The 27,072-nt window shown below is 42.7% G+C and overlaps 1 protein-coding gene across 3 annotated transcripts in view; it reads right to left on the bottom strand.

Annotated features, from left to right (window-relative positions):
- FBXO25 (F-box protein 25) overlaps window positions 1–27,072 on the bottom strand; it is a 60,900-nt gene that overhangs the window by 13,926 nt on the left and 19,902 nt on the right. For 2 of the 3 annotated variants that reach the window (XM_011968603.1, XM_011968604.1), the window contains exons 3-6: window positions 25,641–25,690; window positions 22,655–22,747; window positions 7,828–7,921; window positions 6,481–6,665 (exon numbers count right to left, since the gene is read on the bottom strand). In XM_011968603.1, the coding sequence (XP_011823993.1) occupies window positions 6,481–6,665; window positions 7,828–7,921; window positions 22,655–22,747; window positions 25,641–25,690 (422 nt within the window). The remainder of the gene's footprint in view (window positions 1–6,480; window positions 6,666–7,827; window positions 7,922–22,654; window positions 22,748–25,640; window positions 25,691–27,072) is intronic. The other variant, XM_011968605.1, reaches the window with a different exon arrangement.

The following is a 27,072-nucleotide window of genomic DNA, read 5'->3' on the forward strand; positions in this document are numbered from 1 at the left end:
CTTTGTGGGTTTTTTCCCTTTATTGAGGTGTAAGTGATAAATGGACTCTGTCTACACTGGCAGCACGTGGTGTTCTGTGCTAGTATGCGTTATGAACCAATGGCCATAGCCCAGCTCGCTGTCTGTCACCTCAAGTCATAATCCTTTTATTTTTGTAGTGAGAACATTTAAGACCTACTCTTAGCAAATCTGAAGTGAAGGATGTATAATTATTAACTGCAGTCATCATGCTGTGTAGACAACCTCTAGAGTGGACTCCTCCTGCACTACAGAAACCTTTCACCCTCCGTCCAACATCCCCCAACCTTCCAGCTTTACATTTCTATGACTTCAAGTTTACAAACCATTTCTCCCTCACGCACACCAGAGAGTAAATGCAATGCATCTGCCCTCAGAAGATACACGTGTGTGCACGCGCCAGGCTGAGGAAGGGTGGCTGTCCCTGGCCCCGAGAAGTGGGCTCAGTCAGTTCAAAAATTAAACTGCTCTGAGGTTGACCTGAGAAAGCCCTGGGTTGAGTGCATACTGTTTCAGACTTTTCAGGCCTCAGTTGTATCTCAATGATTCCCTTCATTCTCACTAGAAGCACCTCTTCCTGACAGTGGGGTTCCGGCTGTTTGGGCGGGACAGAGGCTACCTGGTCCCGCCTCGGTTCCTGACCTCAGTCTGCTCACCCGCGAGCTTCTGATTTGTATTTTTCTTTTGTTCCCAATAGGTTGATATATGTACTTGGCCACAGGGAGAGCTAGCTTCCTTCTGATGTGTTGTGCCCTTCTATATTCCTGCTGCACACAAAGCACAGTGACCATCTATTTTTGGCTAGAATGAGCTAATTCCGTGAGTTTGGTTCTTGAAATTGCCTGACCTCTGTGGACAGTGGAGTGTAGGGAGAGGTGACGGGGGCACCCGTGCCTTGACACCCCATTTTCTTCTCCTGCTCCCCTATAATGCCCTCGCGATGGAAGCAACTTCCTAGGACTTCAGAATGGAAACTGCTGCAGGGCGCTTCTCCTGCATCCCAGTGGGCAGCATGAGGATGGACCACCAGTGACGCACTCTAAGCCACCTTCACCTCATCAAGCACACTATGCATCTGCCAGACACGAGTGGGGCCTCAACACTGCCTGACAGTTTGTGACGTGCTCTAACATTCTGGACATAATCATGAAGCTTCCATGGACTGCACCACTGCACCGTGTTGTAGGCTATGGAGCTGCACAGTCCAAGAGACATCACTTCCCCAGCAGCCAGCATGGTGCCGGCAGGCTCTCAGCAAACTTCTTTGTTCGTTACTGATGAGTCTGACACATTTGATTCAAGTCTTAGCCTATCCTTCCATCTTTATTGTCTAGCATATGGCAGAGAGCACATAGAAAAGAGAAAATGGCCAGGCTGGGTGGCTCACACCTATAATCCCAGCAACACAGGAGACTGAGGTGGGAGGATCACCTGAGCCCAGGAGTTAAAGCCTGCAGTGAGCTATGATTGAACCACTGCCCTCCAGCCTGGGAGACAGAGCAAAACCCCATCTCAAAAACAAAAACAAAACAAAATAAAACGATAACGTGCATGTAAATTAATCCCCAACTAAAAGTCTAACACTCTCACAAGAATTATGTCTTCCAGGTGCTTCATTCTAATTCCTATTGAGAAAAATTTCTGTAGCAGACAGGAGTTTACAAATATTCTGCTGCTAAAATTACAAAGTTTAAAGGGAGTATGAAGTGGTGGTATGAAGGTAGTACAAAGAAAAAAAATCCTGGATTAGTCGTTATAGAGTCTGGTGTGACAACTCGGCATTTGGGATTTCTGGCAGAGTCCAGTTTTACAGCCCTGTTAATGGCTATAACAAGAGGGTGTAGCAGAAATGCCAGCACTTCTCATCCAAACGAAATCTCGAAATGTGACAAGGCACAAAAGTCTTGCTGAACATGTCAGAAATCCTGCTGCGTTTTTTGCCACACCTCCTCCACTGATTAGCTACATGCTCTCTGCCATTATGAAATCTCTCACACCTACACCGCAACGGAAGGAAGCAACGATGCTGCTGTCTGCTTCTCTTGCTTCAGGATAGTCTCAGCTATTGCATGCGACTGTTAACAATTCCCGTTTCTCTGTGGAAGCACTTCTGCTAACAGAAACTTGGGTTGCTATTATCATTCTATTTTACACAGAAAAAAAAAAAAGAGATACAGATGAGTTGACTGGCTTGCCCAAGGTCGGGGTCTAGCTTCGATCAGGGTTCAGCCTCGAGCCCAGTCTGCCTGGTCCCAAGTCTGTGTTTCCAACTGCTCTGCCCTTCTCCACGGGAGGCCCATCCCCTCACTATGTGGTGAGTAACTGAAGTCTCCCTCAATTCTTCTTTCCCTCGCACCCACTTCAAAGTCACCAGTCTAGTCTTTTGCTAAAGTATCCCCAAGTTCATCCTTCCCATTTAACTGTCATTCCTCATGAATGCAGTGAGGGTTTGCTTCCCTCCAACCTGGCTGGTCCCTGCCTGGCACTGAAGGGGTACCTCTAAACATGGACTTTTCAGTGACCCTTGGCAGACAGCAGCAAACACTCTGCAATGCCCATAAAGCCCTGAGTCTGATCCTAATGCCCTGCACCTTCTTCCCAGCAGTACACACGTTTGGCACACCACACTCTATCAGCCCCTAGACGCAGAAGTTCCCACACCTTCTCACAGCAGCCAGCTCTGCAACTTCTGGGAATTTTGTTAGCCAGTTTACTTTTCGTTGGCGGCTTGAAGTCAGTCATAGTGGGAAAGTGACAAATGCTACAAATCAAACCTCTTGCCACTGGAGAGCCAGTTATTAAGCACTGACCAACAGGCCACCACCTGGACACTTTCCCCTCATTTTTTTTTTTTTTTTTGAGATGGAGTCTCGCTCTGTCGCCCAGGCTGGAGTGCAACGGTGTGATCTCCATTCACTGCAACCTCCGCCTTCTGGGTTCAAGCGATTCTCCTGCCTCAGCCTCCCAAGTAGCTGGGACTACAGGTGCCCGCCACCACGCCTGGCTAATTTTTTGTATTTTTAGTAGGGACGGGGTTTCACTGTGTTAGCCAGGATGGTCTCTATCTCCTGACCTTGTGATCCGCCCGCCTTGGCCTCCCAAAGTGCTGGGACTACTGGTGTGAGCCACCACACCCAGCCCATTCTTTAAGCTCCACCTAAAACATCACATCACTAGTGAACCAATGTGATGTCAACAGCCCTGTGTGCATATCTGTTATAACCCACTGAGTTCTGTGACTCACCGTGGGCTCATCTCCCTGGGCCCTCGGACACCCCACGCTAAAGGCCACGCCTGCTGATCCATGTGTCCCACCTCCAAGGGGCCTAGCAAGCCCATGGGGGCATCCAGGAAGTGCTGACTGGGTGAGGAAGCATATGAACACGTTCCTGTGTGTCCACTCTGACTGAGTCACAGAGATGTGCACATGAAAGCACTTCCAGTTCATCAGCACTGCCATATCTTCAAATGCAGCTTCAACAGCAAAGTATATTTGTTTTTCAAGAAAAAAATTTCTGATGTTCTTAGGAACTTTTCAACATAATATATACTAAATTTCTGCTTACTTTTGGGACTATGAGAATTTAGATTTAAGGGGTGTCGAGGTATTTCTTTTTTGAGATGGAGTTTCACTCTCGTTGCCCACGCTGGAGTGCAATGGCACGATCTCGGCTCACTGCAACCTCCACCTCCCAGGTTCTAGCAATTCTCCTGCCTCAGCCTCCCGAGTAGCTGGGACTACAGGTGCCTGCCACCACGCCCGGCTACTTTTTGTATTTTTAGTAGAGACAGGGTTTCACCACGTTGGCCAGGCTGGTCTCCAACTCCTGACCTCAGGCAATCCACCCGCCTTGGCCTCCCAGAGTAGCTGGGATTACAGGTGTGGGCCACTGCGCCTGGCCAGGGGTGTCAAGGTATTTCTTGTTGGGATAATCTAGAAGACAAAGACGACTGTCAGCGCACTGGAGAAAGCTGGTCCCTGTATCCTGTGAGGCTGACATGGCGGAACTTTAGGCGGTGTGCTTGAAGTTCCACTGTCAGGGATCCGGGAAGGCTCTCAGCTGCTCTGTTCTAACCCCATCTGCTCGAGTCACCTAAAATTCACATGAACAAGTGTGAGGTAGCAATCCAGCATCAGCCAGCGGGTCAGGAGACCAGATCTTTACCTTAAGCAGCCTCAGACCAATTTGGCTGACTGAGTCCGGCATCCACAAATGCAGCTCAGTTAACTGAGTTGGTAAAGTGCTCTTTCTACTGGTTTCAAGTAACATTCCCAGAGAGGTAAAACTCCTCTGGCCAACTCCTACAAGGGAACCTGACCCTCCTCGAGGCTGGAAGCAGGGCACAGGGTCCAGAAGCCAAGATCCTCACAGAGGCACATGCCACGTTTCCTGCTTCAGAGAGCACTCAGGGACTGAGGTGAAGAGATGCCAGGCAGCATGCAACCACTAATGAAACAAAAGAAACCAGTTCAAGGTCTTTGATGGTAAGATTTGAGTGGACATGACGAAAACTGGCACCTTTGTGTTATCGGTGCTTTCTTATTCCTCAAAGATAAATCATTAATTTCATTCTTGTGCCTTATTTTTCCCACTTGATCAACATGGCACTACGCTAACACCTAACCTTCTGTGCTGAGGCAGAGAGGTACTGCCGTGGGAGTGTGCTCTGCCTACCAGGGCTGTGGGAACCATCCCAGGCCAAAAGCAGACTGTCTTCCTTCACAGGCTATGGGCAGCCCTGAGTGGGCCAAGCTGGGGCCACATGCACTTCTGTTATCCCTCAGCCCGTGCCTCTTCCCAGGTAGTATGAACGGAAAGAAGATCCAGAAGGAAGCTCAGCATACAGCTGTGCCTTCCTGCTCTGTCTCAGCCCACCCAGTCAAAGATGCAAGCTTCTCCCTTGCTTTCTCCTTTCTCTCCTCTTGGTGAGGTGTGGCCCAATCCTTGGAGCTTTGTTGTTGTCTCCACTGGTCCACATCTCCCCACTGGCTCCCCATCTCTCTCCAAAGAATGGAGAGCCACTAATCCCACCTGGAACTTCCCAGCCAGACCAGAAAGGCTGCTTCCTGGCCTTTCCCGAACACCCCCATCCTTGGGATCCTGACCATGAAAACCCACCATGGACAAGGACACACCCTGTTCTCTCCCCAAGAAGGTCACCCGCTGGACATCACTACCAGGGATCTATCTCATCAGGAGAAGGTCACCCGCTGGACATCACTACCAGGGATCTATCTCATCAGGAGAAAGTCACCCGCTGGACATCATTACCAGGGATCTATCTCATCAGGAGAAAGTCACCCGCTGGACATCACTACCAGGGATCTATCTCATCAGGAGAAGGTCACCCGCTGGACATCACTACCAGGGATCTATTTCATCAGGAGAAAGGGGACTTTGGCCATGTGACCTGGTCACTCATGTCAGGACTTCTACAGCAAGCCTGTGCCATGCGTGTCTTACAGGCGGACTTTTAGTACAACTCACCTATGCATGGGGGAACGCAGTAAAAGAGGCAGCCAAGAGCCAGCCTGTGCAACGCTCTGAACGACTACAGGGTCACACCAAGACAACCGAGCAGGGTCCAACGTTTATAACAAACTTGCTTAACTCTTACCGACGCTGAATGTTACATTATTAATGATAATTTCAGACTCAAAACTAGGCAATCATCACTCTTTTTGTAAGTCCCACATTTAGATGGCAAATAAACAGCCAAAAGTTAAGGCATTTGAAGGGCACTTGAAAACCATTCCTTTATGTGGAACCTGGGGTGCTATGATAAAAGGCTAACTATGACCCTACCAGTACAATCTGCAGAATCATTTATACCACTAAGGCGACATAAGTCACACCACTAAGATACATCTTCAGTTTATTCTTTTTCTTATTAGTACTAGAGTTAAATAAAACACTATGTAAATACCTGGGGCAATGGTGTTAACATTTTTCTTGTTGAAACTAGTTACCAGAATTAAGAAAAAATATCAAACACAACTGATGTGATTTGCACCTTCTTTTGGCCTTGTTCATTGTTGCCAAGAACTATAAACACATCCCCAAAAAAGATAGCAAGGAAGAAGACAAAAAATTACTAACTTGGGAGAAGCAACAACTAAATAAATAGAGAATTACTGGCAATACAATTTAGCCTTAATTTAGTGAATGTTATTCTAATAACTGAAATATTCAATTTCCCATGAAGGTAAATCTGTTTACATCTAATCACCCACAGGATCAGCCTGGTTTAATGATTGCTATTCCCACTGCCTTTCCAATAGCAATTATAAGCCATTAGGGGTCTTTGGTCCTTTTCTATTTTAAAACAATTTAATGAATACTTATGAAAGCATCAGAAAATCTTTCAAAAAGCTATAGCAGTCTTTCATGTATGCTTAGAAAAGATAACAACTTTTGTAACACAAAGAGTGTAGTAACTCTTATGCCGATATATTTATACCTTAGTCATCTGAAGATCCTGTAGCTGTTGTTGCCAGGCGAGAATAGTTTCTAATCGGCAAATCCAAATATTGATGTTTCCCACTAATACAGACTTCCCTACTCCTCTAATAAGAATGCAGAGGGTAGAGCTTAGGTCTTGCAGAAGATCTTTGATTAAGCGAGGATTGTGGTGGTCATCAAGAACTGGAATAAATAAAAATAAAACTATGGATTGACACAGTCAAGCAACACTTTAAAAAACAATCTGGTTTCACAACCCAAATGTCCACCGATAGATGAACAAACAACGTGTGATCTATACATGAATAGAATATTACTCAGTCTAAAACAGGAGGGAAATTCTGACACACAGTCAGCATGGATGAACCCTGAAGACATTATGCAAAGTGAAATAAGCTAGTTACAAAAGGACAAATATATAACTCCACTTATATGAGGCACCTAGAGTAGTCCAATTCATGGAGACAGAAAGTAGAATGATAATTACCAGGGGCTGGCAGGGAGGAGGAATGGGGCCTCAGTGTTTAAGGAGACAAGAGTTTCATTTTGGGACAATGAAGAGGTTCTGGAGATGAATGGTTGTGACGGGTACCCAATAATATACACGTACTTATGCCACTGAACTGGATGCTTAAAAACTGCTAAAATGGTAAATTTTATGTTATGTGTATTTTAGCACAATAAAAAAGATGTAATTTCACTGCAACCGAAAAGTGACATCATTTTTGAGATATCACAAATTTAATGAGATTTTTCAAAACTTTAAAATTTTATCTGATAAATTTTCAGTTGGGTCTACAATTTTGCCTTTAAAATGGTCAGTTTATACTTTCTTTTGTACTTATCATAAAGTGGCTACTTTAAAGTGGCTTAAATATGGAGTCACATATTCCTATGTTTGTATAAAGTCATGGTGTAAAATTTAAAATTCCACTTACTAACAGCCAGTAACTTACCAAGGCAAGCTCATTAAATTAAAAAGAAAATTACTGGCTTATCTGATGCCTAAGTGAGTAAGTCACAATCCTGCTAATTTTGGAAGCATACATCTAAAATGAACTGTGATTAGCTAACCATGAAAAGGTAAAACAGCTTTTTAAGTTCTGGGATTCGTTATTTTTCCTAGTATATTGCTTTGTATGCAAAAGCAACTTTAAAAAAGTAAACAGCAGTAACAGAACACTGGGAACTAGAGGGATGACCTGTATTTCTGATGTTATCACATTATTTACACAACTGTTTTTGACAGCATGTGTACTAGGTAAAGATAGAAGAAAAATCCCATCTCGTTGCACCAAATTTCTAATTAAGATTTAGAGTATTAAAAATACAGTGATCATCTTACCCTTTTGAACGATTTTATCCAAAATGTTGAAGTAATTCTTTTGTGCCACACCACTCAATGAAGTTAACTGGGATTTTGCAATTAGCTGCAATAGCTTAGAGGAAAGACAAAAAAAAAGCTGAGCAATATATAAATCTATTTAATATGGAATTACAAACCACGGCGATATAACACACATGCATGAAGATTTCTAACAGGCCATCCTAAATTAAGCCACTGTATCAGAGTCCGGGTACAGGAAACAGTCACTGCCCGTGCAAACCTGAAGAGACCTTCGTACAAGGGAGCTGAGGCAGCCGCGGCCTGCAACTCTGTCTTCTAGTCTTGTAGGCATTCATTTACTTAGTGGAAGCATATCTCCCCCCAGAGCCCAGGCTGCAAGAGTCTGAAATGGAGCTTTTAGCTTTCCAGTCTCTGCAGCACAAGGGCATACCAGAAAGAGGCTAGAATGAATGGTTGGGCACTAACAAATATTTTCACAGCCTAAGCCCATACTCGCAGTTGTTTGCTGAACAGACAATCAGAAAATCAAACAGCCCTTCCATGTAGAAATTAAAAAGGAAAAACATCACCAAACTCATTATTAAATAGCATTTTGTATTTAAAAACTCATTATTAAATAGCAAATAAATTGCATTAAAATAAAATACTGTAGAATTTGTATTCTAGGAAGCCACAGTAACAAATCCCTGTGACAGAACCTGTGAAGTAGAGGCCTCCTGTGGGAATGACAAGCAAGGCCCTCGCCGCTGCTCTGCTTGCCCTCCTGGGATGCTCTGCTCTTCCAGTTGCCCCTACTCTGATGTGCATTATGGCAGGAAAACGTGGGCTGCTGCTTTCCTTTAATGCTTTTTGTCCCACTTTATTTTTTATTTTTGCCTAATACATCTTTTCATTCTTGTATTTTCAACTTTTGTAAATCACTGTTTTAGGTGTCCTTCTTACATACAACTTCGAGTTGGGTTTCACTTTTTGATCCAATCTGAAATCTTTTACCAGCCTTCAGGTTATGTGTATAAGGTTATGTGTTTACATGTATAGATACAACATGTTTGGTCTTAACTTTATGACATGTTTTTGTAGCTTTTTTTGAAAAAGTTTTCATTCTCTCTGTAGTTCTTCTGAAACTTAGAAATCCTTGCACTATTTTGTCCTAGGGGTTACTTTTGGAATTTTAACTCTACGTAATTCCCTCTCCTTTGGAATCCTCATACAACACATCTTCGCGTTGTTAGTTTCCTGTTCCACATTGTGATAAAACTGCCATTCATCTTGCTCCTTCCTTCCATCCCTCTCCTGTACAACTTGATTTTCGTGAACGACATCTTAGTGCCTCCCTGTGATTACAGGTGAGACAGTCAACAAATCTCTAACCACCGACCTTTTCTCCTCTGCCCTCCGCTCACACTGCTCCACCACCCTCAGCCACACAGCTGATGCTGCAGAGATTCACTGACATCCAGTCTGATGGACGTTGTTTCTCCAGCCAAAAATGCTCATGAGAACAGTAAGTATTCCCTGAGTTCTCACATGATCAATACTGTTTGTTTGCAGCCTGGCAGCCAGACAGTTTGACTGGACATAAAATTTACAGGCCATCCTTTCTTCCTGGAGGATCCCGTAAGGAAGGATGACTCCACTATCTGAAGAATTTGGAGAAATCTGAAGCCACCCTGATCTCTTCCCTTGGTAAGAGATGACACGTTGTTTACCCATTGGCAGGTTCTTGCCTCATCTTCAGAGTTTAATAATTCCTGTAGGATGTGGCACACTCATGACCTGTTCTCAGTCAACCTTCCCCAGCATAAAATTTGCCCTCTCACAATGTACGCTTCCATCTATTTTTACCTGAGCAGAATTTTCCTGAACATTATCTTTAAATATTTGTTCTGTCCTTTTGTTTTGTTTTCCTGCTTGAAGATTCCAATGATAAATATGCTGGAACCCCTCTCCCTGTTCTCTACAGCTGTAATTTTCTTTCTAGTTCCTCTTAAACTCATGCTTATGGTTTCATTCTTATTAATTTTCTCATTCGTACTATTTCCATCACCTTTTTTTGTGTTTCCCAAAACATCTGTTTTCTCCTGGGCCCTTCCAATCCCACCTTCGCCTCTGTGGTGGTTCTCCCGGCAGATGCCATCCTTCCTTCTGCCAACTTGGCTTTGTCTCCTGCTGTCTCACTTGGTTATACAGGTTGAGCATCCCTAATTCCAAAATCCAGAATCCTCCAAACTCTGGAACTTTTTGAGCACTGACAAGTGGAAAATTCCATACTTGACCTCAGGTGATGGGCTGCACAAAATTATTAAAAATACTATATAAAATTACCTTCAGGTTATGTATATAAGGTGTATGTGAAACATACATGAATTCCAAATTTAGACTTGTATTCCAGCCCCAAGATATCTCATAATGTATACATAAATATTCCAAAATCTGAAAAAATCCAAAATCGAAAACACTTCCAGTTCTAAGCATTTGGGATATGGGATACTCAACCTCATTAAAATCTCTTTTCTGTTTTGTGGCATTCCTGCACTGGGATCTTCTGCTACAGAACTGCTTCGTGAGTCTCCTGGTTTTTTTTTTTTTTTATTCATGATTAACTGTCTGGTCATGATTCCATCCTGCTTCACAGACACATTTCCCACAATTTCCTTAGAGAATATCCATGCAGTGACATCACCTTCTTCTCTAACAGGCATTTCAGAGTGAGGTGGGACTTCCTAGGGTGTCTGTTTTGCAGAGGCCCTCAGGGTAGGGGGAACGGCAGCTTTCAGCCTTCCCAGTTCCAGCACTCTGTCCCCCAGCTGCTACCTGCATGTACGTGAATCCCTGGGTGACCCCACAGCCCATGTCTCTGAGTAAAACTGGATCCGGGAAGCCCTTTGCTGTCAGTGGTCCTCCCTGGAACTTCTGCACTCTGCAAGCTGGAGTTGAACATCTGTGACTCAGGCTCTCAGTGCACAGGGCATGTGGGGCTCATCTTTTAGACTGGGCCCTGACAAGTGCTTTTGTTAGCCTGAGCCCTTCTGCTCAGTTCTGCCTATACTATCACTGCCCAAGCTTAGCTACTTTTGGTAAGCTTCATGCACATTTTAGAGTCTGTGAATTGCATCTGCCTCTTATTTCTCTGAAAATGGAGTTTTTCATCCCTTCCTTCCAATTCTTCCAGCCTTTCTTGATTTCCAGAATGAGCAATCACTAAGTCGTATGCTCAGTCCCAAATAACATTATAAATGTGACAATTACATGATAATCTTTGGGGGAAAAACATTCTGTGATTTCTAACATATTTACATAAAAATATCTTACACTAAAATACACCAGTTGAGGGCACTGGCCAGAGATAAGATCAGGTTACGCCAAGCAAAGCTGAGAAGACCATTGTTAAAATTTCAATCCTGTTCCTTTATCTTTTCAAATTAACTGAATGTTGTTATTGAATTTCTTCCTTGTTTTAATGTTGAATAGCACCCCTTTTCCCTGCCTCACTTTAGAATCAATTTAGAGACAAAGGATTCAGGCCAACTGAGGTTATCAGCATTATTGCTCATAATAGCTGGCCTGGCGGATGCGATTCAGATTCACACAGCAATGGATTTCCTAATCTGAATCCTAGACTGAGATGATGCCAGCAAGCCCTAAGCATTGCTTAATAACCAAAGCCTCCCCAGATAGGCTTCTTGCCCTACAACACTGAAGACATGAAAGAAACAGACCAAAATGTACAAGTATCTTTTATTCCTCAAAGGAAGAAAGAAGAGTTACACGTGTCTGTTTCTCACCAGTAAGAGGGGTCAGGGCAGAGGGAGTCTGGGAGAGACGGTTCTACCACCACGGTTCCCAAAGCATCGTCTAGGGGCCTCTTAAGGGAGCCCAAGGTCTGAACTATTTCCACAGGTTCACTAAGATAGGATTTTCCTTTTCTACCCTGACATTCATTAGTGTGCAGTGAAGTGCTCCAGAGGCCTCAAGACGCTACCTTACAGAAGACTGAACTCAGGAGCAGAGATGAGGAATAATCCCCTCCATCACATCAGATACCAGGAGGGTGTGCCAAGGTGTGAGATAGTCCTGTTTTTTTTTTTGTTTTTTTTTTTAAGACGGAGTTTCACTCTTGTCTCCTAGGCTGGAGTGCAATGGCACGATCTCGGCTTACTGAACCTCTGCTTCCTGGGTTCAAGCAATTCTCCAGCCTCAGCTTCCCAAGTAGCTGGGATTACAGGTGCGTGCCACCACGCCAGGCTAATTTCTGTATTTTCAGTAGAGACAGGTTTCACCATGTTGGCCAGGCTGGTCTCAAACTCCTGATCTCAGGTGATCCGCCCACCTCGGCCTCCCAAAGGCTGGGATTACAGGTGTGAGCCACCACACCCAGCCCAATCGTTACTTTTAAATAAATGCAGAAATATTTTACAAATTGTTTTAATTTCTAATGTGGCAAACATTGATAGATATAACTCACATGACCCAAATCTCTTTGGGGTCCTCAGTAATTTTAAAAAGTGAAAAGGACCCTTGTGACATTTGGTTTTGGAACTGCTGCTCCACTAGGGGAGGAAATACCAGGAACAGAGAATACGTGTCCCCTGGGAGATAAGCCTCCCCGACCACCTCCCCTCCCATCATCGAAGTACGTTTTCTACATTTCTCTAATACCATGTTTTAAAATTCCTTTTAAAAAGACTGAACTCATCAGCAGAAGGCATGGGATTAGCCTTCTGATCCTTTAGAAGCACGGTCAGTTTAGACTAGTTACACACACAGGACTACAAAATGGACACCACCAGGCATACGTAAGCACAGAGGTGAGAAGGGCCGTGGTGTTCATAGTTGAAAAGATTGCATTTCCGGTTAAAATGGTAATTAAGATAACAGGGCAAAAGACATTTAACAAGGAAACCATCATCATTCACAAGCCTCTAATTAGCTATAAAGCAAAGTCTGTTGGGAATTTAATGAATATTTGTTGCTCAAGCCTGTAATTCCAGCACTTTGGGAGGCCGAGATGGGCGGATCACGAGGTCAGAAGATCGAGACCATCCTGGCTAACACGGTGAAACCCCATCTCTACTAAAAAAAAATACAAAAAACTAGCCGGGCGAGGTGGCGGGCGCCTGTAGTCCCAGCTACTCGGGAGGCTGAGGCAGGAGAATGGCGTAAACCCGGGAGGCGGAGCTTGCAGTGAGCTGAGATGGCGCCACTGCACTCCAGCCTGGGCGACAGAGCGAGACTCTGTCTCAAAAAAAAAAAAAAAAAACACAAATACTGTAGGAAGTTTTTTATACAGTCATGGGTCACTTAACAAGGGGGTTACAATCTGAGAAACGCACTGTTGGTAATTTCGTCACTGTGTGAACATCACAGAGTGTATTACACAACACCTATACAGCTAGACCACAGACCTTATACAACATGTTCATGCACTGAACAGCAACTGTAACATAATGGCAAGTATCTGTGTATCTAAATCTACTTAAACACAGGAAAAGTACAGTAAAAATAGGAAATAATCTTATGTGGCCACCACACTACACGCGGTCGGTCACTGACCAAAACCTCGTTATGTGGTGCATGACTGCATATCTCCTCAAATCTGACAATTCTAAACAAGTAAAGATGTGGAAGAATTAGATAAACAGAAAGAAAGTACATCCTTCAAATAGAGAATCTGTATTTTTCTCACACATCAATAGAATATTTATAAAAATCAATTACAAAGAAGTCCACAAAGGAAAACTTAATCATTTCAAAGAATTAGAGATCTTAAAGGCCAAGCCCTCTGGTGATAATATAATAAAACTAGAATTCGATAAAGTTAAATAAAATCACAGCTATTTGAAATTCGAGGTCCACTCCTGAACACTCTTGGATCTGGGAGCAAATTGTCACTGCATGTGTGCCTGTGATCCTGAAGGGCCTCACGTACATGGGGAAGGGAAGAGAAACAACAATGTCCGCTACCTCTATTTTTAAAGTCAGCCTTACTACAGAACACAGAAAGTATTCTTCACTGGGCAGACCAAATCAACTTTGCTCAGTCTTCACCTCTGGGTTCCTTTAGATTTGTAATTAACTGTAAGCATTTACTGAGTGATTATTATAAAGGCACCATCTGAAGTACTTGATGCCCTTCTAATGCCTGTAATGCCCCTGGTGAGGTAGGTCTTACTATTATCCCCGCTCTACAGATGAGAAAACTGAGGCAGGGAGAGAAGAAGCTAGCCCCAAGGCCACATCACTGAGGAGGGAGGCGCCAGACCTGGAGAGCAGGGGGATCCCACAATCTGTGCTTGTGCCTTCCTGCTCTGCTGCTTCCCATCTAGTGTGTGTGCCAGACAGAATTAATAACCTGGAACAGCCCTCAGTGATCTCAACTTCGATTATCTAATTTTAAAAAGACTTCTTAAGTTCATTGTCTTTTACAAAAAAGGGATGTAATCTAGCAAGTCAATGCAGAACCATGCAGACTTTGTAGTTTTCATCAATTCTCTGGAAGCTCCAGCCACTTTCCTCGGTCCTTTAGCAGTGTGTGGACTGCCTGCCCACCCCTGCCCCGAGGTAAGGAAGCACCACACTACAACCTCATGCAGGCTGGACTAAAACATGTCCTCCACTTCAGGCTTAGGAACCAGCGCCCCTCCTACAACTCACAAGTTGCTCACAAGCAGTGGTCTGTGAGAGGTGATTCTATTTTGGGGGTTGTCCCTTTTCTCTGCTTTTCTTGGGAACCATTTTGACCCTCTGTCAAATGTTCACTGACTTCTAGCACTGGCAGAAAGACTGCTTTTTTATCTGAAACTGAACTATTACACAACATATAATTTTATTTTGGTAAAAGCATTCTTAGTTGCTGCGTTTAGTCATACTCTACAAATTATCTTGTTGATAGGATAAATATGGTAAGAATTAAAGAAAAATGAAGATGGCAGTGGATACTTGCAGAGTATTATTAATACCGGCATTTCAAACTTCCAATATAATCTGGATATTTGCCTGGAGAACAAGCTCTTTTTGGCATGCCATCTAATGAGGAGACTTATGTTCCCAGTGTGCTCAAACTGCCTGACACCACCTATCCACCATTGTCAGCAATTTATGTTCAATTTTTCTTAAAAACATCAGAACTACAAGGTCAAATTTAATTCAACTGAGGTCAAACTCTCAGATGAGCCGAGTAGCACTTCCTTCAATGAAAATGGACACTTCTGAATGGTGACAACACCGTCATTTCTTGGACTTTCTTTAACAAATCTGTTCTTAGGAGCATTAGCATACTTTGTTAATACACTTTAATCTGGCATTTTTAAGGGGGCAATTATAGGGAAGTACCTGGAATTAAATAGCCTACAACCAATTCTTGAATCAACAATTAGGAAAATTGAAAAATATATATGTAAATATATCTTTTTCTGTATAAGTAAAGTCCCGCTAACTTAGGAAATTAGAGGACATCTTTGTGTAGAATCTTTTTATAAAGTGGAAATAGGCCGGGCGCAGTGGCTCACGCCTGTAATCCCAGCACACTGGGAGGCCGAGGCAGCCGGATCACCTGAGGTCAGGAGTTCGAGACCAGCCTGACCCATATGGCAAAACCCCCTCTCTACTAAAAATACAAAAATTAACTGGGCGTGGTGGCAAGTGCCTGAAATCCCAGCTACTCGGGAAGTTGAGGCAGGAGAAACTCTTGAAGCCGGCGGGGGGGGGGGGGCGGAGGTTGCAGTAAGCCAAGATTACACCACTGCACTCCAGCCTGGGCGACAAAGCTCTGTCTCAAAAAAATACAAAATAAAATTTTAAAAAAGTGAAAATAACTTCCTCTGTTTCTGACTATGCAGTTTGCTTGAAGGAAAAAAACAAAAAAGCAACCTGTAGGTTCAGTACAACAATCAGCAAAAATGTAATTATCTTAGAGTATCTCAATAGTTCTTCAAGTAGAATTTATGGAGGAGTTTAACTGTGGTAAAAAAATAATTGGAGTAACTTAGAAAATATTTATGTATACAACAGTTGGTTTGTATGCTCAGTCACTCATTCATTTTAGGAATAACAAGTGCCTACTACTTGCCAGGTGCTTGGGATATAGCAGGGCCTACTGAATAAATTAATATACAACAATAAATTAGCATTGGATTGTGTCGCTTAAAACAACACTCACCAGAGCAAACAAAAGCTTGATTAGCAATACGATCTGAAATTTTAAAGACAGCCCTTTCCGACAGTTCCATCTAATTTGCCAGGTCATTATTTTAAAATGTCATATGGGATTGCTGGGTCAAATGGTATTTCTGGTTCTAGATCCTTGAGGAATCATCACCACCACACTGTCTTCCACAACGGTTGAACTTATACTCCCATCAACAGTGTAAAAGCATTCCTATTTCTCCACAGCCTCTCCAGCATCTGTTGTTTCCTGACTTTTTAATGATTGCCATTCTAACTGGTGTGAGATGGTATCTCACTGTGGTTTTGATTTGCATTTCTCTGATGGCCAGTGATGAGCATTTTTTCATATGCTTGTTGGCTGCATAAATTTCTTCTTTTGAGAAGTGTCCGTTCATATCCTTTACCCACTTTTTGATGGGATTGCTTTTTTCTTGTAAATTTAAGTTCTTTGTAGATTCTGGATATTAGCCCTTTGTCAGATGGATTGATTGCAAAAACTTTCTCCCCTTCTGTACGCTGCCTCTTCACTCTGATGATAGTTTCTTTTTTTTTTTTGAGACGGAGTCTCGCTGTCACCCAGGCTAGACTGCAGTGGCCGGATCTCAGCTCACTGCAAGCTCCGCCTCCCGGGTTTACACCATTCTCCTGCCTCAGCCTCCCGAGCAGCTAGGACTACAGGCGCCCACTACCTCGCCCGGCTAGTTTTTTGTATTTTTTAGTAGAGACGGGGTTTCACCGTATTAGTCAGGATGGTCTCAATCTCCTGACCTCATGATCCGCCCGTCTCGGCCTCCCAAAGTGCTGGGATTACAGGCTTGAGCCACCCTGCCCGGCCAATAGTTTCTTTAGCTACGCAGAAGCGCTTTAGTTTAACTAGATCCCATTTGTCAATTCTGGCTTTTGTTGCCCATTGCTTTTGGTATTTTAGTCATGAAGTCTTTGCCCATCCCTATGTCCTGAATGGTATTGCCTAGGTTTTCTTGTAGAGTTTTTATGGTTTTAGGTCTTATGTTTAAGTCTTTAATCCATCTTGAGTTAATTTTTGTAAAAGGTGTAAGGAAGTGGTCCAGTTTCAGTTTTCTGCATATGGCTAGCCAGTTTTCCCAACACCATTTATTAAATAGAGAATCCTTTCCCCACTGCTTGTTTTTGTCAGGTCTGTGAAAGATTAGATGGTTGTAGATGTATGGTGTTATTTCTGAGGCCTCTGTTCTGTTCAATTGGTCTACATATCTGTTTTTGGTACCAGTATCACGCTGTTTTGGTTACTGTAGCCTTGTAATATAGTCTGAAGTCAGGTAGCATGATGAAAAGATTATAAATCATTCTACTATAAAGACACACACACACACATATGTTTACTGCGGCACTGTTCACAATAGCAAAGACTTGGAACCAACCCAAATGCCCGTCGGTGATAGACTGGATAAAGGAAATGTGGCACATATACACCATGGAATACTATGCAGTCATAAAAACAGATGAGTTCATGTCCTTTGCAAGGACATGGATGAAGCTGGAAATCATCATTCTCAGCAAACTAACACAAGAACAGAAAACCAAACACCACATGTTCTTATTCATAAGTGGGAGTTGAACAATGACAACACATGGACACAGGGAGGGGAACATCACACACCAGGGCCTGTCGGGGGTTCGGGGGCTAGAGGAGGGATAGCATTAAGAGAAATACCTAATGGAGATGACGGGTTGATGGGTGCAGCAAACCACCATGGCATGTGTATACCTAAGTAACAAACCTGCACATTCTGTACATGTATCCCAGAACTTAAATTAAAAAAAAAAAAAAATTGAAAAAAAAAAGTCATGACGCATTTAAGAAAGTCACTTAATTTACATGAGAGGAAAATCAAAGTTTATAGACTTAGAAAATGACATCTTAATGAAAAAGCTCTTCATGGCTGTCAGGATGACTGCACTTTTGGTCTCTGTCCTTGATTCCATTGTGACCTTCAGCCCATCTCTCTGGGCCCCATTTTCTCATCTTTACCTCTTGGGTCATAAATGGATCTCCATGCAGCTGTCATCCCTCTGCCTAAATCCTCCTCAAAAGAAAATAAAAATAGTGGCTAACACAGAGTACAGACTGTTCTAAGAGCTTCCTATGATGGAATAATCTAATCTTTATAACAGTGCTCTGAGGCAGATGCTAAAATCTACCAGATACTATGGATGAGATAATGAAGTCATATGCTTGAGATCCCTGAGTAAATAAATAAGAAAGAGAGAGAACTCCAACAGCGGCCATGTGGCTGCAGAGCCTCTCTCCCTCCCTGCCTCACCCTCAAGTCCACACCGGGGAGGGCTGAGGGTCACTCACTGAGCAGCTTTCCCATGCGCTGCTGTGAGACTGCTGCTATTAACTTGCTGCTATGGCGTAGTCATTAGCAGAAATTATGAAAAAAATTGAAAAAAAAAATCTTCAGATAGCCAGAGATTCTAGCCTGAGATGTCTTTCCTTACTTGCTTATTATTATCTGTAAAAACAGGGTCTCCCTATGTTGCCCAGGCTGGCCTCCTGCCTCGGCCTCCCAAAGTGCTGGGATTGCAGGTGTGAGTCACTGCACCCGGCCACTTTTCCCCATTTAATAGATCCCTGGGATACTGGGAAGCAGAAGTCCGTCTCCAGACATGAGGAGCAGGCAGGCTAAAGGAAACAGGACTGGGGGGTCTTGGAGGGGCAGAGCAACGCCCAGGGACACAGACATTTTTGAATAAAGACAACAGTGACCGACTCTTTGCCTACATCTAAAGCAAATGAAAACATAAAGATAAATGGTGGCAAGACACTAAACTAAAAATACTCTACCCCTGAAAGTATGTGACACTGGATGTACTATCTAATTGGTCCAGCCATAGGCAGAGAATGAAGTACTTCAGATAATTTACCAAATAACTAAAATTAGATATATAAACTTTACAATTCTGAAAACGTTTTTCCTACCGATGTGTGTAGCAAACACAGCATATTTAACATTTTTATAAATTTCAGTTGCACACCGTGCAGCTTTCAGGAAGCTTTCATGCCGTGCACTGCCCTGCATGCACCTCCCAAGCCTGGGGCTGTTCGCGCCTGGCTGTCAGAAGCCACCTCCTGACTGCCAGTGGGGCGAGGGAGCAGGCTGTTCTTCTCAGTGCTATAAGCAAGCCCAGGACTCCAAGGGAATGACAACAAATGTGTAAAACCCACAGCCACATTAACCTACAGGCTCAGGACCCAGTTCTTCTTCCTCCAGACAGCTTTTGGGTACTGGTCTCCCTCTCTGTGTTTACAGCCGTCCTGGGTTTGCTGGGCACCTCCGAGCTCATGGAAGTGCAGCTCCTCACTGCAGCTGGGACATACTTACTCCACTTTGACAAACGGGGTGTTATTTTCAGCAGTGGGTGAACAGCAGTGAACAAACCAAGCCCCTGCTCCTGGGGCTCAACTGAGACGGGGATGCAGGCAACTTAAACACGTGACCACTGGCACACCTGAGGGCCAGGGAGGTGCTGCTGATATGATGGGGGTGGCGAGGCCAAGGTCCCAGCCAGGTAGGCTTGCGTTGGTATTGCCAAAACCCTGTGATCACTGGCAAACAAGATTTCATGGTGGGAGTGTGAATAGAACTGGATTTCAAAGTTTCTTGAAAGGATTAGTTAGAAAAGACAAGGTACGTTGATCTGCACACAGGAGGTGCTCAGCGATGCCAACACTGACGGGCTCCTCCTGCCTTGAGTGAAGAGCATCTGCCCCTGGACAGTGAACAAAAGCTGGGGCCATTTTATGCCTCTAACACCACACCTGGCTCAAACTCAACTTCAAAGATTAGAGTAAAAATGAAATTTCCATTCCAAACTACGTATCCTTGACAACTGAAACAATCTGTAATTGAACACTATATTCTATACTAGCTTTTATCCTAAGACTAGTAATTATTGATTAGTCTCAGTTTAAAATTCGTAAGTTTAGATGGACAAAATGATTTTACATAAAACAAAATGTTAGTTGAAAGATACAGGCTGGGCATGGTGGCTCACACCTGTAATCCCAGCATTTTGGGAGGCCGAGGCAGGTGCATCACTTAAGGTCAGGAGTTTGAGACCAGCCTGGCCAACATGGTGAAACCCCATCTGTACTAAAAATACAAAAAAGAATTAGCCAGGCATCATGGTGCATGCCTGTAATCCCAGCTACTCAGGAGGCTGAGGCAGGAGAATCACTTGAACCCAGGAAGCAGAGGTTGCAGTGAGCAGAGATCACACCACTGCACTCCACCCTGGGCAACAGAGTGAGACTCCACCTAAAAAAAAAACAAAACAAAACAAAAAAAAACAAAAAAGATACATATTAAGTTTTGCACACAAATTCTTAAGGACAGATATTACTAAATGCTGTTAGAAAAAAAGGAAACCTTTTATTAAGCATTTCAAAAAAATGCTTCTATGTTTCTAGTTTATAGGTATTCTAATAATACTGAGTGACATTATGGACAACTTAGCCTAAATTATGGAAAATCATATTATTTAGAAGAACTCCAACAGAATCCTCTCAGTTGTTGCAGTAAGTGTTGCTATAAACATTTAAAACAGCAAACAAATACCAAATACCTGCACAGCATGCATGATAAATGCACTTGATAAAGTGAAAAAAAAAATAGTACACACTGAAAGAAAGCCAATGGAAGAGGGTACTGGCATGGGCCAGGGAGGGCAGAATTAGGATGGGGACATGCAGGAGCTCAATCCAAGGCAAGACACAGGCTCAGGCTTTCCCACAGTCACAAAGGCTGCTGCTTGTTTTTGTTTTTAGCAGAAGGTAAGCATGAGCAAATCACCTTTTAGAGGTAACTTTGCTGGACTTGTGAAAGGTCTGGAGCGACTGCAGGAGAGGGAAGGTGGGATTCCCACAGAGCAGGAACACAGATGAGCCAAGCAAGGCTCTGCTTCGAAGGCAGCAATCAACAGAGATGCACAGACCTGTGAGGCTGCTGGGACAGTCATGCAGCAATGCAGCCCTTTCGCTTCCTAGGCTCACCAGTTCCCTTGCTCCACCTCTGAGAGGTGGTTTGGAGAAACACAGCCCTTCTCAAGACAGTTGCAAGGTAAGTTTAGTTGGTACATGAGTGCATAGCACATTTTAATTTTTATAGTTATGCATTTATTTTATACGTATTAGACAAACGACCGACAGAAAATTTACCATTTCACAGGTATTAGTGTTTAGGATGAGGCTAAAGTAGGTATTTCTGTTTAAAAAAGTAAATTTGAAGAAAAGCTACTTAGCAAATTATAGTAGTATGTGGTACACAGACAAAAAAAAATCATGCAGTCATTCAAATGACTGAAACTGGTAAAATACTGGCCCTGGTCTATGGACTCCCCCTCTGATAAAGCACAAAACACTCGCACCTTCTCCAGAGTCAGTGACCAAAGATGACAGAGCAGGCACCCAGCACAGAAATCACCAGGAGCCAATGACTTCCTCCTGTGCCCCATCCTACTCTCTCACTCACACCAAGAATTAAATCCTTTTATGTAGACAGATGGATTAAGCAACTCAGTATGGTCTGAACTATCAGAGAGCTACGTGGAGAAATAGTTACTGCTAAACAGACCTCTCTGCTGATGTTTTTCCTGCCTACTTAAGTCTTGAAAATTTCCACAAGGCTGAGTCAAATGTGCATTCCATCACCTACAAGAAAGGTACCTATCGAGAACACCCTGCTGGCCAGCGTGTAAATATCTAAAGGAGGACTCAGAAAACACCGGGGAAGTCCAGCCTGCATGTGTTGGCTGGGCTTCAGTGAAGAATGGAGCACAACAGGAGTTGTAAGTAGTAGTTACATAAGAAGCCCTGGAAATTCTGCTCAGAACCAAACATAACAAATAAAATTATCTAAGACTTACAGTTATTTAATTCCCTAAATTTTCTGTCCTCCCAGTAGCACTTTTAAATGTCTAAAAGCAATTAAAGGAAACATTTTCCAATGTCTCACAGAACCATTAGAAACACAAAATTAATAGCTTCATAAACTATAGCTTCTATTTTATCCATAGAATGAAGGTGCATAAATCACATAGTAATTAATCTTTAGACAAAAGCAAACAATAAATGGAATATATGGCTATGATCCTTTCTTTTTGAGTGTGGCCCAAGATAAAAGTTTCTTCCAAAAGGATATCATTAATGCAATAAGGCTTTTGTGGAATTCTATTTTGTATGAAATTCCTGTTTTCTATTAGCTACTTCTTCCTCTGTGACGTAAGGCTCATTCTTTGTGAAAAACGTGAAGCAGAAAACATTTGCGAAATCATCAGGTAAAGATCCCATGACCGTTCTATCACTGACACGGTACGTAGATGCATGGTGCAACCCCCGGGGGACCACTTTGTGGCATCCTCAGCAACCACAGAGCCACAGGGAGATGACTGTTTGCTCCCACTGAGGCTCTGCAACCTCTGCCACCAACACTGGAGAAATCCTCCAATCTCACTGTTTTCTCCTGAACTTGTTCCCTTCTGTTTTTCGATTACATGCAGCAAACAGGCACAACTTCAAGCTGCCAAAAGCATCTTAAACGTTGTACACTTACAATCTTCAAAATATAATTGTTCAAAAGAGTCATCAAAGTAGTTTTTCACGTAGAACACTTACTTTGACCACATAATTAAACCTTCTGATATCTTGAATTGCACTTGAGAAGTCTAACCGATTAAAGGCCTCTCCCAAGGTGCAATAGCCATGCCTCTGGAAGAGCAACACAGAAGTTAAAATTAGTCAATCAGCCAAAAAGAACTGGCAGTTAATGTCAATTAATTGTGCAATTAAAAAAACATTTTGGCAAAGGACATTTGTTTTTATCCTGAAGACTGATTTTAGATTTAGATGAGAGAATAGTAAAATTATAGCAATGCTAATAATTTAAGCTGTTTATGTATAACTGAGACACCGTTAACTGACATTTTTTACCACCCGCTGAAGTAATGACAAAGAAAAATGTATATTAAATATCTTGCTGGTTTGCAGAACAGAAAACCAAACACCGCATGTTCTCACACATAGATGGGAATTGAGCAATGAGAACACTTGGACACAGGAAGAGGAACATCACACACCGGGGCCTGTCGTGGGGTGTGGGGAGGGGGCAGGGACAGCATTAGGAGATATACCTAATGTAAATGATGAGTTAATGGGTGCAGCACACCAACATGGCACATGTATACATATGTAACAAACCTGCACGTGTGCACATGTAACCTAGAACTTAAAGTATAATAGAAAATTAAAAAAAAAAATCTTGCTGGTTTATTTTGCTGGGGACAAACTGGGGTGTGGATGACGTTAAGGCTAAGATCATAAAAAAACTGGATTATTCTAGGCTACGCAACTAAAAATACATAAATCACGTGCTTAGCTGCATTGTAAGGATGTAGGTGTTACAAATATACAGTTGAAACACAGGATTTCTCTGCGGGGGAGGCATGCACTGCCCAGGTTGGAAGTATGCTCAACCACAAGGATCACAGCTGGGAGAGGCGCTTCGGCAACAAGAAGGTGCCTCTGAAAACCAGCACTGGGATGGAGAGGGCTGAAGGCAAGTGCTGGTTGTGACCATGGGCAGCTTTCAGGCTGGGAGCACGGATGCCAAGAACCCAAAACACCAAAAAAACTGGTCCAAGAACCAAAGGAAGAAAATGAAACAATTTATTTTCAGTACTGTAAACACTGCTGCTATTCTCTTAGATGTTTTTCTGCCATGATACACCCTTATCCTATACTGGTTTGTGTAGATTAGCACATTAGGTTTCAGAAGTCATTTTAAACTCCATTTCCATCCTCCATATTTGAAATATTTAAAATCTACAGATTTTCATTTCAAAGTTGTAGAGATAAATAAGCTGGAGAACAATAATAAAAAACATGAGATGATCGATCTCAAATTCCAAACAGGTGACTTGAGATGTCCTAGAGAAAGCAGCTGGAGTCACAGCACCTTTGTCTCTGATAGCTGATATACTCAGAGGCTCAAGTGCTTCTGTGCGTCAACCCCAATCGCCCTACTGTGTGCACAACTCAACGAAATTCATTTAAAACATCCAAATATGTTGACTGAGTGCCTGCTATGCAGAAAACATTTTCCTGGGAACTCTGGGGGAAAGGAAATGCTAATTTTGATATAGATAATTATCTGAAATCCCTCACAGTTGATATTCCTATTTTATTTCTCTTTCTTAATTCTACATGATGGTGCAGCAGGCACTTTCCAAGGTCACCACCCATCTCACAACTGAAAATTAAATCTGATTCACAGTGCAGACCACAAAGAGCATGTCTGGACCTAGAACCACAGCATGTAACCTCAGAGCGGTGAGACACCAGCTAGCATGGATAAGCAGCAGGCACTTGCTCTATACCAGGTGACGGTGTGGAGACATGACATGGTGCAGGGACACCAGCGCCCAGTCCTAGTTCTGGTCCCTCTCAACCTGGTTCTAGGATCCTGGTTCCTAGAATTCCAGGGAACATTCCCATAGCCTCACAATAAGATCCTCTTTTCCTGCACATGCTAGCTTGGATGGAATCCTCTGCTCTGTAATCAGGATGGCAACAGAGCAGATGAAATATTTAATGGTCTTTCATGAGCACTAAATTTCGTTGTTTAAAAACTAGGTTAGATTCTGTCAAACAATCTTCTAATGGTATATTAGAGTGTATATTAAGGATCTGATTTATTCTATACCCACTAACCATAACCGAATAGATTAAGTTTTCTTTCTCAGAATCTAATCCTTCAGTTTCTAGGAAGCTGGACTAGCTTCAGAGCATCTATAAACATTTCTGGAATATTTAACTTACCCTAAAAAAACAGATGATAGACAATAGTTCCCTAAATTATTTTCCCCAATTGTTGCAAAATAAAGCAAATGCAGAGTTTCCAGGACTATAAAAGGAACACAACTTCCCTGATCCTAGTAAAGAAACAGGAAACAGCTTGAAGCTCTCTGGTTTGTCTTATGGCTCATGAAAAAGCTTTAGCCCAACTTGGGAAAAGAAAGGCAGGGAAGGAGTTCACACGGCTCTGCGCAAACCCAACCCAATTACTAATTTCATGTTAGCCACTCTTTACGTGGAATGAGGGGGCTCACAGATGTCCTACGCTCCAAAACATGCCACAGGGAGGACACACGCCCATCAGCATCAGAGGTTCATGCTAACACAGAGAAAATGCGTATGACTGCAGGAGTCCATGCTTGGTTTAAATAGGCCTGCTGCTGACTCAGATATGTACAGGTAGGCAGGAACCACACACTGCACACATATACCACATGCTAACACACACCATACATCCCACACACCAATGTGTGCAAATACATGCACAACCATACATACACACCATATATACAACACACACCAATGTACGCACAAATACAGTCACATACCACACGCACATGCAAGCACACACAATGGAGAATCACTACCTCAAAAGCTCCTCATATGCTATTATCTGTCAGAATTTGAACCATAGATCATTGCAAAAGAAATGTGTTTTATGCAACTTTATTAATAAATGTATTTAATGTGACTCCACATTGAACAGAAACAATCCAAGATACTCTCTTATTTATAAAAGAATACTTACTTCTTTTGTGCTTTCTTTATGGACGTAGATCCATTTTTCACGATAAAAACCTATAATAAAAATTAACTTGGTTTTTTAAATCTGGCAAATCATTTCAAAAATGAAGATTTTAAAGGAATTTAAATAATTGGACATGTTAACAAATTATCTTACTATATTCACAAGAAATGCTTTTACTTGGTTCAATGCAAACAGAATTGCCTTGTTTCTTAAATCAGTTTAAGATATGAACAATGATTTCAGACAGTACCAAGTCCTAGTAACTTAGAAGAAAATTAGTATTATTAACAACTGAAGCCATATGAAGACATAAATGATTATAAAATGCAATTACATTACTAAATTCCTACGTACCCTAATAAAAAGTTCTATTCTTCTATTGCTCTGTATGGTACTCCACAGAAACACATTTTTCAGATAAATCTTAAAGTTTCAAGAATCACACTAACTGTATTCTCCATGTGACCCTATCTTCTTCATAAAGTAGTCTCCCCCATATTCACAGTTTCACCTTCTACAGTTTCAATTACCCACAGTCAGTTTTGGCTTGAAAACATTAAATGGAAAATTCCAGAAATAAACCGTTCCTAAGTTTTAAGTTCTGTGCCGTTCTGGGTGGTGTCATGAAATCTCACACTGTCCTGCTTTGTCCTGACTGGGATGGGAATCCTCCCTTTGTCAAGCGAGTCCTACACTACCTGCCCCTTGATCACTCAGTAGCCGTCTTGGTTATCGGATCAACTGTTGAGGTATCGCAGTGCTTGTGTTTAGAAAACCCTTATCATACTTCATAATGGCCCCAAAGTGCAAGAGGAGCGATGGCGGCCATCTTGCTATAACTGTTTCATTTTATTATTGTTGTTAATCTCTTGCTGTGCCTAATTTATAAATTAAACTTTATTATAAGTGTGTATATACAGAAAAAAATCCATAGTATCCATAAGGTTCGGTACTATCCACAGTTTCAGGCATCCACTGAAGGTCTCTCCCCTGAGGTAAGGGAGCCTACTATAGACGAACATGTGTCTTGGTAACTCACGATATGCTGCAAGGCAAGGCCATGATAGAGCCCTACGCCCTCTCACAGACAGGTCCCACCTCCAGCCTTCCCCTGCTGCCATCTAACATCCTAAACTACAGCTCTGAATGTCTGTCTCCTGCTCTGAATCTTCAGTCGCTTCGAAACTCAAGTCAGGACACCCCTCAGTTTGGCCTCACTGCTCAAGAATGAGTTGAATTCAAGATCATATGCATGGCGGTTTTGTGGGTTGTGCCATCTCTTACTTTGTTTTTGCACATCTTACCCACTGGAACGGTTAAGCCGCAAAAAGTCTGACCAGTAAATGAGTGGGTGACGCTGGACACTGGGCTGCTACTTACATATCTGTGTCACCTTTTATTTCATACGGTAGCATTGTCAGAGCAATTTAGT

This window comes from Mandrillus leucophaeus, unplaced genomic scaffold (assembly GCF_000951045.1).
Source record: "Mandrillus leucophaeus isolate KB7577 unplaced genomic scaffold, Mleu.le_1.0 Scaffold85, whole genome shotgun sequence".
Lineage (NCBI taxonomy): Eukaryota > Metazoa > Chordata > Mammalia > Primates > Cercopithecidae > Mandrillus > Mandrillus leucophaeus.